The sequence below is a fragment of the Mastomys coucha genome, unplaced genomic scaffold (assembly GCF_008632895.1).
Source record: "Mastomys coucha isolate ucsf_1 unplaced genomic scaffold, UCSF_Mcou_1 pScaffold6, whole genome shotgun sequence".
Lineage (NCBI taxonomy): Eukaryota > Metazoa > Chordata > Mammalia > Rodentia > Muridae > Mastomys > Mastomys coucha.
Genome location: NW_022196912.1, coordinates 130562892 through 130581227, shown reverse-complemented (window position 1 = coordinate 130581227; position 18336 = coordinate 130562892). Strand labels below are relative to the sequence as shown.

Sequence of the window (18336 nt, the reverse complement as noted above, 5' to 3'; positions counted from 1 at the left end):
GATCCTGCTCATAATATTGTGGATGAAAAGAAAAGGAGAGACCCCTTTGCTCCTTCAACATTTCATAGTTTGAGGTGGAAACATTTCGAGTTGCTGAAGCAGCAAGGAACTTAGCCCAGGGAACAATGGGAATCTTATTGCATTCAATGAGCACTTTGATCTGCCTGTGGTCCTGGTTTAATGTGCTGGCCTGTGTCAGCCAGATAAAGATAACACCCTGAGTTATCTGCTGACTGGCTTAAATTAACATCCACTGTGAGGAATTGGCTCCTCATAAGCTAATTCACTTAGGTCTCATTGGTTCATTATTGTGAAAGATGATCCTGCTTTAGCTTCAAGGAAACCTTGTCCTCGGCTGAGTGACATTCTCTAAGAATATTGTCTCTATGAAGATGTCCCATCTCCTGAGTGGGATACTGGCCTGAGTATGATATAAAATTGATTTTTATCTTTCTGAAAAACCTAACTGCTTCTGTGTTTTCCACATTAACTCAAGGCATGCTGAGCTTGAAATGCCTCCTGTAAGGACCAGGCCACCATTACCAACCACAGTGTCATCTCTTTATTGGTATACCAGGGCTGGGAGAATGGTACAGTACCTAATGACATTCGTAGTGCAAGCCTGAGGGCTGAACCAACATAAAAAGTTTGCCATGGCTGTATGTATCTGTAAGCTCAGCACTGGGGAGCAGGGACAGGAGGATGGCTGGGGATTGCTGACCATCAGCTTAGCTCTAGGTTCAGTGAGAGACCCTCTCTCAAGGGAATAATGCAGAAAGCAAAAGAGCAAGGGACACACACACAGACACACACAGACACATACACATAGACACACATACATGTACACACACACACAGACACACACAGACACATACACACAGACACACATACATGTACACACACACACAGACACACACATACACACACAGACACATAGACACATAGATGTGACCTCCCCCAGCCTCAAGTGGGCTGAACAGACCTTGCCCTTGCCACAAAGCAGCTAGCCCACTTGGGTGGAGTTCCTGAGATAAAAGAAAGCCCTTCTGTCCTGCTGCTTCTCTGCCTCTCCTGCTAGGAGTCACTGCCCTGCTGAGCTGCTTCACCTGCCTTCTTGACAGAACAAGATGTTAACTAGGCCACAAGATCCTGGCTTACTGGGGAATGGGTTTCCCTGCCATATATATATTCTCAAACTCTGAAATACACATTGGACCTTGATCGGAACCTTTGACTTGCTCTGGTTATTTCTCTCACAGTCCGATTCCCCTGTTTTCCCCAGGCCCTTGCCTCTCTTTCAGGATTTCAGGTTTGCATAGCTGCTGGCGGCTGCTCACAGACACAGACAGACACATATACAGACGCACACATATACATGCACATACACACACATAGACACACACACAATGATGCGCCACTGATAGCTGTCTGGTGGTCAAGGAAGCTGCTAATTTTGTTTGAGGTAGTTATCTTGCACTGTAGCGGAGGCTGTCCTGGAACTCACTATGTACCTCAGGCTGATCTTGAGCCTGTGGCAGTCCTGCCTCAGCTACCTGAGTGCTGGGATTAGAGACTCATGCTGAGCCTCTGGGCTTTTAAACTTTCTTACAGACAGTGGAGTCTGCGTTCATACCTTTTGTCAGTCCCTTCTGTTCTGCTCTAATGAATTGCTGGAGGAAAAAGGAAAAGTCCACAGCCAAGGATGTGAACGAGAAGGTAGAGTGCTTGAAGCTCCCTGTCACTCTCTCCATTTTAGCCTGTACAGAATTCTTTCTACTCTTTCACTGATGTGGCATTAGATGAGGAGAAATAGTAGCCAGGACACTGTTTGCTTTAGGGTAAAGTTCTGCTCCTCATAAGAGGTGATAGTTTATAAGGAGTACGGTGTTTGTCCTGTGTCCCCACTTCATCAGAGGGGACAGTGCTTCAGATCTTTGTGCAAAGATTCCATGCACATCCTCCATCCTCACACATGCCTGCCAAGGTCTTCTGGTGATTTGAAACAGATTCATCGACAGGAGGCAGAGTAAATATTGACCAAAAGTTTCCCTGTGATTGTCTATAGACACCACACACTGCAGATGAACTTGCTCAGACTGAAAACTCCAGTGATTGAGGCCTTTGGTTGCCATCAGGTATACTGGGATCCTTGGGGCATCACAGAGTAGTGCAATGCAAGATGACAATTGCTCACATTCCCACCTCTGACCATGCTGGCTTCTCAATAGCATGAGAAACGACTGAGCTCTGATCCTGAGATACACAGGGCATAAAGACTTGGGAACAAAACACATCTGCATCTTCACTCCCCAGAATAACCAGTCATGAAGGCAACATCTTCAGAGTTGCTAAGAGCTGCTATAGAGAGCGGATGGGGGATGTCTATCGTGGAGAAAATCTGGAAGCTGGGCTCTAGGGTGTGGGGGAGCTAGCTTTACTCTTCCTGTGGGTCTAAGCCCTTGTGTCCTGGAGGCCTTGTGTCTAGGACAGAGTTGTAAGTGATAAGGTATCAGACACCAGACATCATTTGGAGACTTCAGTCTGAACTACTCTTTAAACATTTCCATATAGGATATGGTCTGGGGCTTCAGCCTCAACTGACCTTCTCTGAAGCCTGACTTGAGTCTCACAGGGAGCTTGGATTGCTCCCAAAAGTTCATACAGCCCATTATCATCATTGAAAGGGCACTCAAAGGTCAGTTCCTAGAGAGGAGTGCTAGGGTCACGATGTAGCATTTCATCTGTGACACTAAAGGTCATCTGCCAGACAGGTGCCTTCCTCTGGTCCCTGAGCTGTCTCTCTGGAGCACTGCTGAGGAGCATCCACCCTGTCCCACTCAGTTTTGTATGTAGCTTCTTTTTGGCTCAAGGACAGAGCAGAAGGTCTGAGGAGCCCACTGAGGACTGCAACTGTCCTAGAAGGGATACTTGGGAGACGCTTCTCAGGAATTCGTATAATCAGCAGAGAGGTCCTGGATTAGAGGCCAATAAGGAGGTGGCCTTTCCCCTAGGAGACAGACACATCTATTGGGAGGACTTTGTTGCTCACTGTCTCAAAGTGGTTTACATTGGGGCATCAAGAGAGGCTTTTGAAGTAACTGAACTCTCATGAGTGGGAACTGCTCCTGGTATTAGCTTCTATGCCCAGTTCTATGTTTACACAGTTACTGGTGCTAAGCTAATGAAATGCTATTTAAAAGAATAGGATTCCAAGAATCTTGCTAGCATAGTGATGGCACTGTTCCATATGCCCAAAGAGACCCTGGGAGTTCTTCTGTGTACAACAGGGAAAGCTACTCAGACCATTTGCTTCCTGGGGCTGGAGAGAAAAGCGTGCATTTTCTTTACAGAGACAAGAAAGGAAACAATGAAATTTACATACCAGCTTTTCAAAATTGACGAGATTATCCAAGAATGTTTTATTTCCTTCATGAATAAATGTTACATCTGAAAGTTAAAAACAAGATAATGTACTATTAGGAAGACATCATAAACCAACAGAGTTGTTTAGAAACCATGCAATTTATCATGTTTTTGCTTAAGCATTTTGGAATTATGCCACATATTTGACAAGGCAACTTGAAGCTAAAAGTGTATAACATCTGATATAAAAGTTTAGAGGGCAGTATAGACTTCCTCAAATATTTTGCACTTAAAGTGAACAGTTGGTGTTAGCCTGTATGATTGAAGCTAAGGCTAGCTTGTAACTTAACTGGTCCATTAGGTTTTTAGGTCAAATTATACTGAGCAGAAAATAAATGAATATTCATAAGCAACAGGGACTTAATATTCATTATATTTGCTTTAAAAAAATTCCTGCCAGCTAATATAAGTGGGACTTGCTTTAGTTAAAACAGTTAAAAGTCTAGATTTTCGGGCTGGTGAGATGGCTCAGCAGGTAGCTGAGCTCTTCTGAAGGTTGGGAGTTCAAATCCCAGCAACCACATGGTGGCTCACACCATCTGTAATGAGATCTGACGTCCTCTTCTGGAGTTTCTGAAGACAGCTACAGTGTACTTACATATAATAAATAAATAAATCTTTGGAAAAAAATCTAGATTTTCATGCTTATATTAAAAACATGAAGAAATTAAAAAGCCTGTGTATCAGAAATAAGGAAAAGGACAGGATGTTGGCCCCATTAAACTGGTAGAGAGACAGCATTGCTGATGTGCTAAAACAGGAAAGTTAGCAGGATAAAGGATGAGGTTGGTTTTTTTTGAAAAAGTAAGAATTAACTTTGGTTTGAGACTCACTAGATTTAAAGTAACTAAAGAACTGGGGTCCAGTTCAGGGGCTGAGCCTTAGTTCAGTGTTGAGACCCAGGGTCTTACCCACCATAATCCACTGCCCACAGAAGTGGCTGAGGATGCTAAGGGTAAAAGCCCAAGAGTTAAAGATTGGGGATGAGACACATTATGCAGTACCTAAGGCTCTGAGAACTCCTGGCACACAACAATGGATGAGACAGTATATAATGGAACCTCAGCACCCATCGATCACACAGACAAGGTTCACAGTGCATTCAGTTCAAGTCATTCAGCTTAAAGGACATGTAAACATCTCTGCAGTCAACAACAGACCAAACCCACAAGAAATAGAAATGCAGATCCAGTCAAAGCTGTTTAGACAGGTGCTGCCGAAACCTGCTTATAAAACTCTGAGCTTGTGCTCCCACGGCCTGCAAGAAGGCAGGCGACACACACTGCGATACCCCGCCCACAAGGTGTCCCTTGCATACAGTAAAGCTTGATGTGGTAGCATGAGCTTCTTGTTCTTCAGGTAGAGTTCTGTAAAGTGCCACTTAGGAAATTGTAATTATACAATTAATTACACAATCTCTTACTATCTTTCATGGTTTTGAATTCAAAAACTCATTGAAAGATTTCAAAACAAGTAGTCAGCATAGTTAGCTTTTACACTTTGTACACAGCAAGCTTAACCCTGTACTCCCTTGGCCACCATTAATACATCCTGGAAGCTTGGCCTCACAGAGAACTTCAAATCACAGGCTCCTTTTAGCAGCTGGTTATGTCCTCCTCTCTGCTGTGCTCCCAAGTACGGTGATGGCCAGTGACAGTATTTTCAGCCACATCTTCAAGTGTTTTACCTGAATCAATCCATTTTGTCCTCACAAAGGCTTTCTAAGGTGGCTGTAGGGAAGTTAGGGCCTAAGAGATAGCCACAGCTAAGTCATGCTTATGCCATTGTGACAGAGCTAGGAATCAGTACAGGGAGGATGGATCCTTCAGTCATGGACCTCAAGCTATGAAAAGCTTTAGGTCTCTTGCTTCCAATTAGAGTCATCCTGCTGAGCTTCTGCCATACAAGTTGCCCCTACAACTTATAACTAACGGTTCCCCATATTTTTCCCTGATGTCTTCCTACTTGCCTCAATCTCTCCCCTTAAGCTCTCTCAGGACTTACTCTGATGGCAGCAGGTGGGATGGCTGCTTCACTGAGGTGTGTGTGTGTGTGTGTGTGTGTGTGAGAGCATGTGTGTAAATGTCAGTGTGCAAGTGAATGTGTGAGTGTGCATATGTGAGTGTGCATCCGTGTGTATGAGTGAGTGTGAGTGTGTGTTTATGATTGTATATGTGAGTGTCTGAGTGTATGGGTGTGTGTTAGTGTGCATGTCAGTGTATGTGTAAATGTCAGTGTGTGAGTGAAGGCGTGTGACTGTGTGTATGTGAGTGAAGGTGTATGTGAGTGTACATATGCATGTGTATGAGTGTGTGGGAGAGTGTATGTAAGTGTGTTTATGAGTATGTGTGTGTGAGTGTATGTATATATATATATATATATGTGAGTATGTATATATGTGTGTAAGTGTGTGTGAATAAGTATGTGGGTGTATGTAAGTGCAAATGTATGAGTATGTTTGAGTGTATGTGAATGTGTTTATGAGTATGTGAGTGTATGTGAGTGAGTGTATGTGTGTGAGTGTGTTTGTGTGAGTGTGTGTATGTGCACATGTGTGTCTAATGCTAGTGTGTCTGCAGGAAGCCTCAGTACAGAAGGGACTGGTGAACAGAAAGTTGGGGAGATGACAAAGGGACAGAGGCTGCATGAGAAGAAAGGCTTTAGCTGAAGGTTTGGTGCAGACAGTTGTCCAAAGGCTGTTCTCCTTTCCACAGCAATTCTACTTTCACATAAGATGAAGAGTAATGTTGTGTTCAGAGAGGCAGAGACATGGCAGTCCTCCAGGACAAGCAGAAGACGGAATGCCAGCTTAACTGGGATGGAAGTAGGGGAGTAGAGGATGATGGCCAGGCCAGTCAGCAAAGCCACTCCTTTCCAGAATCATTTATGAGGCAAGCCAATGGGGCCTGATTCTGTATGCAGTATCTCTGAGAGGCAGAGGTCAGATGAAGGTGTATTTCTATAAAACCCCTTGAAACAATTAAAATGTGGCCAAGGAAAATTCTCCCAATTCCCTTTCCCTGGGGAGCACAGAAGGTCAGGAGTCCAGGCCAGATTCTATAGACTTCCCTCCCACTGATGCCAACTGACAGATCACTCAGCTGTCAGCAAATGGAATTGACAGGTCACATGACCTGTGTGTGCTCGGCAGAAAAGAGCTCTGTGGTCAAGGTGGGGTTGTCAACACCAGCTAGGTCCCACTTCTTGGAGACAGAAAGGACCCTCTTGAGCAGCAATTTTCCTCTGATGCACAGCTTCTGCTGAACGACAGGTTCTCTCACACACAGGTTCACTGTGTAAAGCGTGGATGCAGACAACTGCTTGCTCTTTGGGCTCTATAAGCTAGCCTTGTTCTGGCTTAAGCATTCTATGGTATTAAAGAAAATAATACAAGGCTTAGACACAAAGCAATTTAAACACACAGATTTCTAGTGACAATCCTTTGACACTGCTCAAATATAAGTAAGCATTCCAGACACTTAAAAAACAAAACAAAACAAAACAACTGGGCATTTGAATAACAATTCCATACGAATATGGAGGTAAGAAAGTTAAGGCTACTATTAGATACTAACTGAGAGTCCTGTTATCTTTCTGCTGTAGTTAGAAAGGAAACATTTCTAGAGGATGGCATTGCATACTATAACAGATAGGAAATCATTACCTTTAAGCAATAAGGGCATGAAAGGGATTTTTGGCGGCTTCATCTTTTTGAACGCATCCCTGTAGGCTTTGTGGTTTAGGGAAGGATCCTGCCAAGCAGATCACAGAGACAAAGAAAAGTCAATGCGCCGTAGAAGCAATTCTCAATCTATGTCTGTTGTACAATTCGAACATGTACAGATAGATTCTTCTTGAGAATGAAGTGAATAAAGGTTTCCTTGGAGAATAAACCCACTAATTATGGTAGGAAATCTAGGCAATACACAGAATCCAAGTTATTGGTTTATGATAATTGGAGGCGACACCAAAGGAGACAAGACACCTTTTGATCGCCCTATCATTCTCCTCAAATAGGTTCTTCAAGTGCAGTTTCCTCTGCATAATTTCTACCATGAGGTAACCTCAAAGTCTTTTGTTAAGTACAGAGCAAATAGGAACTGCCTTTAGAATACAAAGACAGTGCTGAAATCTAAAAACAAGCTACACATCTCACATGTAAAACCCAAGAAACAGTAACAGAAGGAGGAAAGATTAATGCATATCACACTAATTACTAAATTTATAACAATTAGTGTCATATTGTGAACTGGAAAATGGCCTGTGAAAAATCATATGGATTTCACAGGGAGAGGAGGCAGCATTAATGGCTACCCTGCTTCATTCCTTACTTACATCTATCATCTGTCTGTCTGTCTGTCTGTCTGTCTGTCTCTCATCTATCTATATACCTAGTTACCTCTATCATTTATTCTTGTCTTTAAATTAAAAATATTTGAAATTACAGCATTTCTTCCTCTTCTCCCTCTAAACCTTCTCTTGTACCCACCCCCTTGATCTCTCTCAAATTCATGCCTCCTTTTCTTCAATACATATGGATGTGTATATAAAATATATTATGTTTGTACTCATAGATACATAAAAATAATCTGCTCTATCTATCTGTATAATATCCTTTAAATGCATATGAATTTAGGGCTGATCACTTGGCACTGGACAACCATTTGAGGGTCTCTTCCCTTGGGGAGACTTTCTTGTCTACTCTCATTTTTTTTTAGCTGTCTGATGGTCTTTGTCTAGAGTTGGGGCCCCATGAGATTTTTTTCCCTTCCACGTTAGCATCTCTTTCTATCATTTATTTTTAAGATAAGGTCTTATTTCATAGTCTAGGCTGGTCTGCAATTTGTAATCTTCCAACCTCATCTCCCCAAAGCTCTAGAATTCTATCACCATGCTCAGCTAAAAACTTTACTTTTAGATGCAAGCAGTCAGTTTAGGCTTTGACATCACAAAGAAGAGTTCCTGAACCCAGAAACAAATAGCACTAAAATTAATTTGAAGAATGAGTCTTCTTTACTTACCGTTAAACTCTCAAGTTCAGAGAAAAGTTTCTTAAACTTCCCAGGAATTTTCTAAAAAGGTGAAAAACAAACATTACAATCAGAAACCACAAAGGTCACAGAAGGTGACTACTCTGAGAAGGGGCACTGCTTAAGTCACCAACACATTTCTGAGCATAAATACCTGTCATAGGGCTCTGCCCTGATTTTATCATTATGCAATTTCCATCGTCCACTCAATATGTCCACGGTTAGGCATGTTGCTAAAAATATCTTGGCAGCCACAGGATAAAGGAATCTAGCTGGCTAGACATTCTATACGTTGGTGGTTATTTAATAAACACATAGGTTTCAGTTCTATATCATATAACATCTGATGAATGTGCCCATCTTTCTAATAATCTGTGGAGTGGGAGATAACCATGCTGGCTGACTGGTTTTTGTATAAATGGCTTTGCTGCATTACACAGCAGAAGTGAGATAATAAAAGGTGGTAAAACCCTTGGATGATTCCGCTTGCACCTTAGCAGATGGAACCATGGAATCTGAGTGCAAACGGAGGCTTATACAATGACCGAAGTCAGAAATGTGTGGCTGTGCCATCCTCCTAGTTAGAACCGCAGGCTCCATGAACAGGGTCCAGAGATGTGACAGACTGCCTTTAACACAAATAGAAAGCATGGATCTTCTCATAAAGACCTTTTGCAGAAAGCAGACCTAACCAAGGTCAGCTGCCCCCACCCATACCTCTTTCCAGCTGTGTATTTAAGTGAGTCTGCACCCTCTCTGGCCTCAGTCTTCAGCAACAACCCATAAAAAAAATGTACAAATGTCCATGGTTGCTGGTTGACAGATTCCAGTTATTAGCATCAGCAACAAGGTTCAAGATATACCAGAGGGGTTTTGTTTTCAAACCAAATCAAAATAATGGAGAAAAACCTTAAAATAATTAAACTTTAAAATGACCCCAAATTTCCAATGTAATCAATCATTTTGACTCAGCTCAGCTCTTCCATTGTAAGTAGCCTCATCTACCTGGAAGTAAGTTCTCTGCAACAAATAAAATGTAAAATGTAGACTCTTGCAGTTATTCCCAATCTTTTCTTGGAGCCATTATCTCAGTCTATCCAACATCTCGATGAATGTCCCAGGGGTACCTCAAACTCAGTGTGCTTCGAATCAAACTGGCTTAGCCAGAGGTCAGACAGGAGGCAAGTCTGACCTAGAGAATATTTTTGTAAATAACCTTTTACTGGAACATTCCCATGGCAATCATTCATTCATTAACTATGGCTGCTGCATGGCAATGACAGAGATCATAAAATCAGTGCAGCATAAAAATTTGCTGAGCTCTGACTACTCCCCTCAAACCTAGTTCCTTTCCTTCATCTGATAACACGGCCACTTCCTTGAGACTTGGAGATCCTGCAGTCGCATCTGCTGGGAAGCCCAGCCTCACTTCTTCCTCAGGAACCAAAGCCCTGCTACCCAGGCGTCTCGTCTTCTCCCGGGGCCTATGAGACCTGACTTGAAGGTCCTTCACCACACAGCACTCTTCTCTGATGTTTGTTTTCTTTGTGGCAGTGATAGGGTGTGGTGTGTGGGACACAGTAGGCAGCCCATATGCAGATTCAGATTTTTAGATGTAATTCAATTATGTCTGCAAGTCAAAGGTCCTTTTGAGGTTTTGTTCTAATCTGTTCTGTGAAGACCCTTGCCCTCCATTTGCCTTCCCGTAGCTTGAAGCCGCAAGGTGCTTCTCTCCCATCTCTTTTAATCTTTAATGGCCTTAGCTATCTGGTTTGCTTAACCAGAACAGGCAACCCTTTCATGTTTGTCTTTCTCTTGTTGGATTCCCTTGAAGGAGAACACTAACTCTGTCCCTGGGTCAGCCCAGTGCATTCCACTGGGCACAGCTCCTGACTTGGAGAATGGCAATCAGCTATAGGAACAGGAGAGACCAAGGGGACCACAGTGGACCACACAGTGGACCACACAGTGGACCATGAGTATGGGAAAGAGAGCATGAGTGAGGGAACAGTGCACAGAGCAAGGTGGGGCAGGAAACCAAGCGCAAACAGAAAGAAGGGTGGGGCCCAAGGGAGAGGTCTGTCTGATGTTTCTGGCTAATTCCAGCTCCTCTGGTTGGGTTCTCCATACATATCCTCAAGAGTCTATGAGCCAACTAAAAAGCCACCTGCATCTCGTTTTCTACAAATATAGAAAGCCCTGGTCTACAGAGTGAGTTCTAGGACAGCCAGGGGTATACAGAGAAACCCTGCCTTGAAAAAACAAAACAAAACAAAAAAAAACAAAACAAAAACAAAAATTAGAATGTAAAAAAAGATACCCTTGCCCGTGTAAACATGCCAAGGCCTGCAAGTGGGAGGCCCTGAAGCCTAGCTTCACCTCCGTGTGCACTGCCCCACTCAGACCATACATCTGCCTCTGTGCATACTTCACCTCATGGGCCAGATTGGAGGATGACTAGCCAGCATGAAGCTAGGGCTGCCTTCAGGGAATACAGGACGGTGAAGAGAAATTTAAAACATTTATGTTTAAAAAGTCTTTTCCATATCTATTAGAGAACCATGTTAAAGATCACATGAAAGGCCATTTGATAGAAAGGCCATTTCCTATCACCCTGTTACTGTCCTACTAATAATACCTTTAGTGAAGCAGAATCTGTCTCTCTTAGACCATTTAAATGTATTTATTTCTAATACGGGCTCCCCTGGAGTGGATCATTTGTCCTACACCCACACCCTAAGTCCCAGCACAAAGCCAAAGGCTTACCTCCCACGTCTGTGACAGCCGGCTGACGGAGGCAGTGTTGAGACCCATCACGATGGCAAAGAAAGAGTTTAGGTTCTGCTGGGCTTTGCAGCTGTGAATAAAAGAGAGCAGAGGAGACTGAGAAAACATTCTCTCAACCAGTGGGCAGTCACGGATAAAGCCCCACATACCTGCCACTGTCCATGGAGTGGGATGGTTGCTTAACCATTTCTAACTCAAAAGCAAGGATTTCTAGCTCCTCTCTGCCTCCAAGAAAAGCCTTCCGGACACTGCAGGAGACCCCTCCTCCCTCTAACATTCATTGGTGCACATTTATGATTTCAGTGATTGTGATGTGAAATGCCCACTTCTCTGTATCCACCACAGAGAGTCCTGCAGCTCTCGTTTGCTCTGTGCTTTTCCCGTATCTAGCCGATGGGTCTCTCCCACCTCATAAATCTAAGTCCTTTCATTCATTCTGCCATGTCGTTCTTTGCTAACAACAAAATGTTGTCTATCATATGTCTGTCCATCTATCCATCCATCTATCCATCTATATCTATTAATCTATCAATCATCAGTCTACCATCCATCTATCTATCTGTCTGTCTGTCTATCATCTATCTATCTATCTATCTATCTATCTATCTATCTATCTATCTATCTATCTACCTACCTACCTATCTATTATGTATCTATTTGAGTTTATGGCATATATTATGGGATAGTGTGCCACATTTCTCTTTTATGAAAGTAAGAAAATAAAATGGACTTTTGTAATCTCTGCATTAGGGGTGGAGACAGTAGAGTCAGAAGTTCAAGAAGACTACCCTTTCACTACTAGAAGCATTGAAGACCAGCCTAGAGATACATGAAACCTGTCTCTTAAATAAAAAGGAGATGTTTCATAGTTTTTTAAATTAGTTTTTCTGGTTGTATCCTTTGCTGATTTCAATTTTTCCCTGTTACACAAATGTTGCAACAGGCCCGGCGGTGGTGGCGCACGCCTTTAATCCCAGCACTTGTGAGGTAGAGGCAGGTGGAGTTCTGAATTTGAGGCCAGCCTGGTCTACAGAGTGAGTTCCAGGACAGCCAGAGCTATACAGAGAATCCTGTCTTGAAAAACCAAACCAAACCAAACCAAACCAAAACCAAAACAAATGTTGCAACAGATATCTTTGTTATGAAACTTTTCACTTATTTATGACTTTTTTTCATTAAGCTTCCAGCTATTACATGATGGTACATAAGCTATCAATGTGAAAAGTGTTTTTCTTTTTGTTTAGTTTTGTTTGTTTTGAGACAGATACTCATTATGCAGTCCAGGCCGCATGGAACCTGTTATATAGCTCAGACTGCCCTCTGCTTCCTAGTGCTGGGAAGCTGTTACCAGCATGTCTGCCAGCTAAAGCCAATATATGCTGTCTTCCAAAGCTGTGACATTTTAGTGGCATTAGAATGAATAAGAATATGCAGTTCAGAAATAGGGAAATGGCCTAGGCTGTGTTCTGGCAGGTCCTGTCTACCTTGTGAACCAGACACTGCTCCAGTCCAACTGTACCTGGACTTCTAAGTCTGGGTGAAAGTTCTCTCCCCATGAAGAGAGGAGCAGGAGAGACACTGTTGCCTCCACACCTAGAGCAGTAGGAATCTGGGGACATATGTCCAGCAGGCACATCACTACTAAGCCTCTTCTGCTATGGCTGGTGCTCAGGCCTGGACAGTTTCAGCTTCCTGTCTAGGACAGATGAGACTACTGCCGACCAGCTTGGTACTGACTGCACCTGCTTCCAGCATTCTATGTTGTAGACAGCTCACACAGCCAGAAAAGGCTTGCACTAGCTTCATCTCTTCACATAATGTTTTGAAATACCAGCTCCTCTGCTAGGGCTCCAGTCAGTGAGAATGTCTGAGTGGATCCACGGTGGAGGCTGCCACCCAGACCCCAGTGGATCCACAGTGGATGGCATCTAGACCTGGGTGGATCCATGGTGAAGGACACCCACTACCCCCGAGTCCTCCCCATGCAAAGAAGGCCCTATAGGTTATTATCACCATCATCGAGGAAGCTGATTACGGCTGGACTACATATCTACTTGTTTTTATTTTAGTGTGTATAGCCAGTTGCTAATGCGAAGCAAGGCATGCACAGAGCTGGTGCTGAAGCTGAGAATAAAAACTTTTCTGTAAATGGTTATTGTTTTTCCTGATTAGAAGCCTTTTCACTTAGCACCATTTATTGAGATGATTTCCATCTTTCATCTGTCACCTCCTCACTTCTTCTGCTCCACATAGCTTCATTTTAGTCATAAAATTAGGACACGCACACCCCATCTGAACTTGTTTTTTAAAAGAAATAAATTAATATAGATACAATTTCTGAATAAGACAAATTGATTCTGAGCAGAAACTAGAAGCCAATCAGCCTGGAATCCTGTTACCATGGGTCATTCATTCTGAGATAAGAGGGGGCAGTCTGACACTAAGCATTTCAGTCCAGCAACCATTCCTTTGTCTGTGTGAGGAAATAAAATCTACTCAGTCCACAGAGGTGGGGGTTGGGGATGGTGAGAGGGGATACATGAATATGCAAATAAGGAAACATGAATTTGCAAATCGGGTGCCTTAGGCAAGGGAAGACACTTCATGATTGTGGAAATGACTGTTTTCCCTTGGCTCTTCCTACAGTGTGATTATAGGGAATTTAACTTTATGTTTCAGTTGGCATTCTGTTCCATGGGCTAGGATAGAGACCAGAACCATAAATAATTCAGCAGCATGGAGCTAGGAGAAGACATTAGTATGTTTCGTTTCCTCGGGATAGATCTAATCTTATACTCTGGGAAGGATCTGTGTGGGGTCACTTTTCTTATTGGAACTGGTTTCCCATTTCTCCACCTAACTCCTGTTGTGAGAAACCTTTTAACCTTAAGGAATCTCAGAGACTGATTTAGAACACTCTGGCTGAATTAACAAGCAAGCAAGCAGACAACACAAACTACAACCACAAAAACCCCACTCAACACAGAAGGGGCTGCTCAGGATGTAGACCGATCACCTGCTCCTCCACGGAGCAGCAGAGCTCAGACAAGGGCTTCCTTGCATCTGGGGCCCTTTGGACAGGGGGCACTCTCTGTTCTCCTTACAAGAGAACTTTCCTAAGGGATGGTCTGAGCCTATCAGTCTCCTGACCCCATCTCAGTTGTGTCTGCCTTTGCCAGTCAGTCCTCCCTCCACGTGATGTTCATAACTGCAGAGTCTGCCTGTCCTGTTGTAGCCTATCTTCAGGAAAAATGCTCATGGAAAGAGCATTTACCCAGAACTCAGGAAGCAGCAAATGCTGTTCCTCTCAGCAGTGTTTCCTCTCTCCACTCTCACACTCCTGAGGTTCAGCATGTCTTTTTTAAAATCCTGGACAGACACAGATCCCAAACCAGGCACTTCCTCATTCTGTTCTACAGAGCAGCATGTTGAACTGTGGGAGCACATTCAGCCTGAAGCCTGATTTCCCACAAGGCCTCATCCAGATCCACAGACAGAATAAACAGTCAGCACTTCCTAGCAAGCCAGGCTGGCATGTACATCCAGCCCTGCACACCCACAGGATACTGAGCTGTAGGTTTAGTCAGTCACAGATTGGGTACCAGGCAGTGAACCCCACATGGCTACATTTACACTGAACTCCAGGGGTTACTTTCCTTGTCCTGATTCTCTAACCAAGTCAGTATAGGTGATAATTTCCTGCGGAAGGACTAAGCTTCCCAGCTTCCCTTGAGGGTTACGAAAGTCATTTCTGCCTATTGCCATTCTTGTAAGTGGCTGCTTCTTTTGTAGGATTTTGGCTGTCTACACACATGGGCGACCAGATACCCCCTCACAGTGAATAAACATGGTCCCACTCAAAGGCAGGCAGCCTCTCCTCTCTCTCTCTTTACAGCTGCCTAAATAATCAAGCAGTGTTGCTGAAGACCCATGGGAAATATAAGCCTACCTGCAGCTCAAGCCCCAGCAGGGCTATCAGGTTCTCTCAGGTAGCTTATATTCTTTTCACTCTCTGTCTCTGCTCTTTCTCTCTTACCTTACTGTCTAACCCTCACACAGTCTGACCTAGGTGGGAGGCCATACTGTATTCAACAGAACACACAGGTAACACAGAAAAACGCTGGGATGAGGTAATCTAGGCCTAACTCTGAGGAACTGAGTTAGTTTGGAGGCTCACTTTCCCGGATTCGGGAACATTTTAAGGTCTAAACAGACCTTAAAAGCCTGAAGGCACCAGAGACTTAACCATTGTCTGCAAGACCACTTGCTCAGCCAAAAAGGTGTGACAACTTTCCATTGGCCCTGTGGCTCCTTAACCCTGGGGTAGTATAGGTTGGATACACCCCTTATATTCAAGGGGCATTTCTGGATGCCCTACTCAACTGGACATTGACTTTTAGCATGGGGCTGTACCTTGTCCTAGACCAGTACCTTGGTCCTAGGCCCAGACATGGGTTGTAAACTGGTTATACCATACCATGTATACTGTACTTGGATTCAACTCCTGTTTAGGAAAAGGGTGTGTGTGCCTGAAGGGCTCACCATGTGGCTTGCTGCCATCATGGCAGCCATATGACTCAGCCACCATCTTTACCAAGGTTAGAGAAAGAGCATACTGTGTGACCTCACTGCCATCATGGTTAAGGTGGCCATGCGGTATAGGCCCACTGAGCTCTCTGCTAATCATTCTATCTCCCTTTTCTTAGACCAAGGAGGCAACACCAGGCTTCCAAGATAGTTTGTCTTCAAAATGACTCATAAAACAAGCAAACAAAAATCTGTCATTCTGTAAAAACACATTATAAAAGGATCAGGAAAATGAAGTTCTCATTTTCTCTGTGTGTTGTATATATAGTTTAAAGTTTATTTTGACACTAGAGGATTTTAATCCAAGAATAATATTTTTCTAAAGGCTAAAACTAAACAGAGATAAAATTAAAAAATCTTAATCTTTTAAAAGAATTAGTAATATTATAAACTGTTAAAGATAATTAAGCTATACACGTTAATGGCAAGTCATCATAAGTACGAATATAATTTATTTAGGGGGAGAGATCAATTTATGTCTCTTATTATATAGCTTTCTCTATATGTTACAAAGTTAACCCTGAAACATGTAAGTCAAAACAAGTTTAAAGTAAACATAAAGTTTATTTAATATAGATTAATAGTAAAAATCAAGTACATTAAAATTTTTTATAAAAATTGAATGCTTTAGTAAAATGGGTTAAACTTATGATACACTGGCATAGCAGGAAACTCCCAGGCTTCCTCAGTTGCCTTGGATGAAGCACAAGTTCTCTTGGATGGAGGATCATCAGCATGTAACAAGGATGCATGGGAAATAAGACCTGCTTTCACCTCCAGCTGCACAGTGCATAGGCCTGACCAGCTCTGGTTACATAGGCCTAACCAACTCAGAGACGTATGCTGAACCAAGATATAATACAATCTCCTTCTTATTTAAAGATGACTCCTGCCTCACATATCAAGGGAGATAGATTCCCTCGCCCAGTGGAGGATCTCAGAGTCTGCACCCACAGCCTAAATGTCAATGCAACAGAGTCGAGCAGTTACTCTGTCCTCAACGTCTCTTGTACTATAATATGAGGATGCTGTAAACAGTAGGACTTTGATCAGAAGCCTACCACTGGACTATCATGGGACTTCCATTCTAGTTCAGCTGGTCATGCTCTTTACCCTGGCTTTCGGTTCTTTCTCTTAGCAAAAGCTGATTTCAGGGTCTATACACTAACTACCCATGCTCCCTCATTAAAGGAAGATGTCAGATACTCTGTCCTCAAACTCAAAGCTTAGGAAAGTTATTCAAAATATCTAAGCAGTACTTTTGACAGCTGGTTTTATATCTGTAGAGCCAACAAATTATTCTTTTAAGTAATATCCTAAGAGCTCAGAGGGGATTGACTTAGCTGAAGGAGATTCTTTCCAATCTGGAGTCACTTTGTGGTGCTTTGAGAATGAAATCTAGTCTCTATTCTGATAGAGAGCTCTGAGCCAGTGCCTGTGCTCTTACGTTGAAGCCCACAAGGAGGGTACAAGCTTTGGCAGCGAGGCTTATGGATGTTTTCCAAGAAATTCCAAACCAATATTTGCTAAAGCTCATTTAATTTGCTTTACAAATTGTGCTTCTTTAGAATGATGTTAAGAATTTATGCTTACTGCTGTCAGTATGTGGTGACCTAGAAAGTTGTCCATTGGTAAAAGGAGCAAAGCATTGGCTTTAGCATTCTTTGTCAATTCACTCTGTGTTTCATGCAATTATTTATTACAGACTTGATGTGACTACTTTCATCTTTCATATGTTGGTTGAGTTATAGAATGAAAATGTAGAGATTTGTTAAGAGTTCTGTTAATACGGTTGATTTTAGAAAACGTTGAAAAGTAAATAATTTTCTCTTGGCAAGGCAGACATGGTCTCTGGGAGCATACTTTTCAAATTGGAAATCACTTCTTTTTAGAAAATCAACTTACAACTAAATTGTTTCTTAGAATAAAGGTATAACAATTTTATGTTAACAAAAATACATATTGTCATCATTTCAAATACTAGATATGGAAATTTAAAGTAATTACCAATTTTTAAAATTTCACTTTATCAAATTGTTTCTAATCAAAAATGTTGTTTTACTTAAGATACTCTGTTTTTGTTTCATCAAATAATACTTGCGATTGTTAATATTTCAAACAGATACACAAAGTTCAGTTAGACATTTTTTATCAGATTCATTCCTTGGATGCTGACCTTAGCTGACTTCATTTACAAGGTTTTCAGGCACTTGTTCCTTACACAGGAGACTGAAGTAACAAACAGCTGATGATTGTTACCATATCCTGCTACAGAGCTCTAGTACATGGTCCAGACAGTCCTACAATTGCATGTAAAACTTATTATCCTCATGTAACTTTGTCTCTAAATCTCCCCCATAAAGTTGTACAGTTATGGCCTCCTGACTTATGTTCTGGATCTTTGCCAACTGTTAACCTTGATCATGGCCCCTTGGATGGACCCTCTTCTGAGGAATCCCACCTTGATCATGGCTCCTTGGATGGAGCCTCTTCTGAGGAATCCCACCTT

The 18336-nt window shown here is 42.6% G+C and overlaps 1 protein-coding gene across 2 annotated transcripts in view; it reads right to left on the bottom strand.

The window, feature by feature from the left end:
- Positions 1–18336, bottom strand: part of Rapgef5 (Rap guanine nucleotide exchange factor 5) — a 241593-nt gene that overhangs the window by 16559 nt on the left and 206698 nt on the right. For both annotated transcript variants that reach the window (XM_031357408.1, XM_031357407.1), the window contains exons 21-24: positions 11220–11310; positions 8445–8495; positions 7088–7175; positions 3383–3447 (exon numbers count right to left, since the gene is read on the bottom strand). In XM_031357408.1, coding sequence (XP_031213268.1) covers positions 3383–3447; positions 7088–7175; positions 8445–8495; positions 11220–11310 — 295 coding nt within the window. The remainder of the gene's footprint in view (positions 1–3382; positions 3448–7087; positions 7176–8444; positions 8496–11219; positions 11311–18336) is intronic.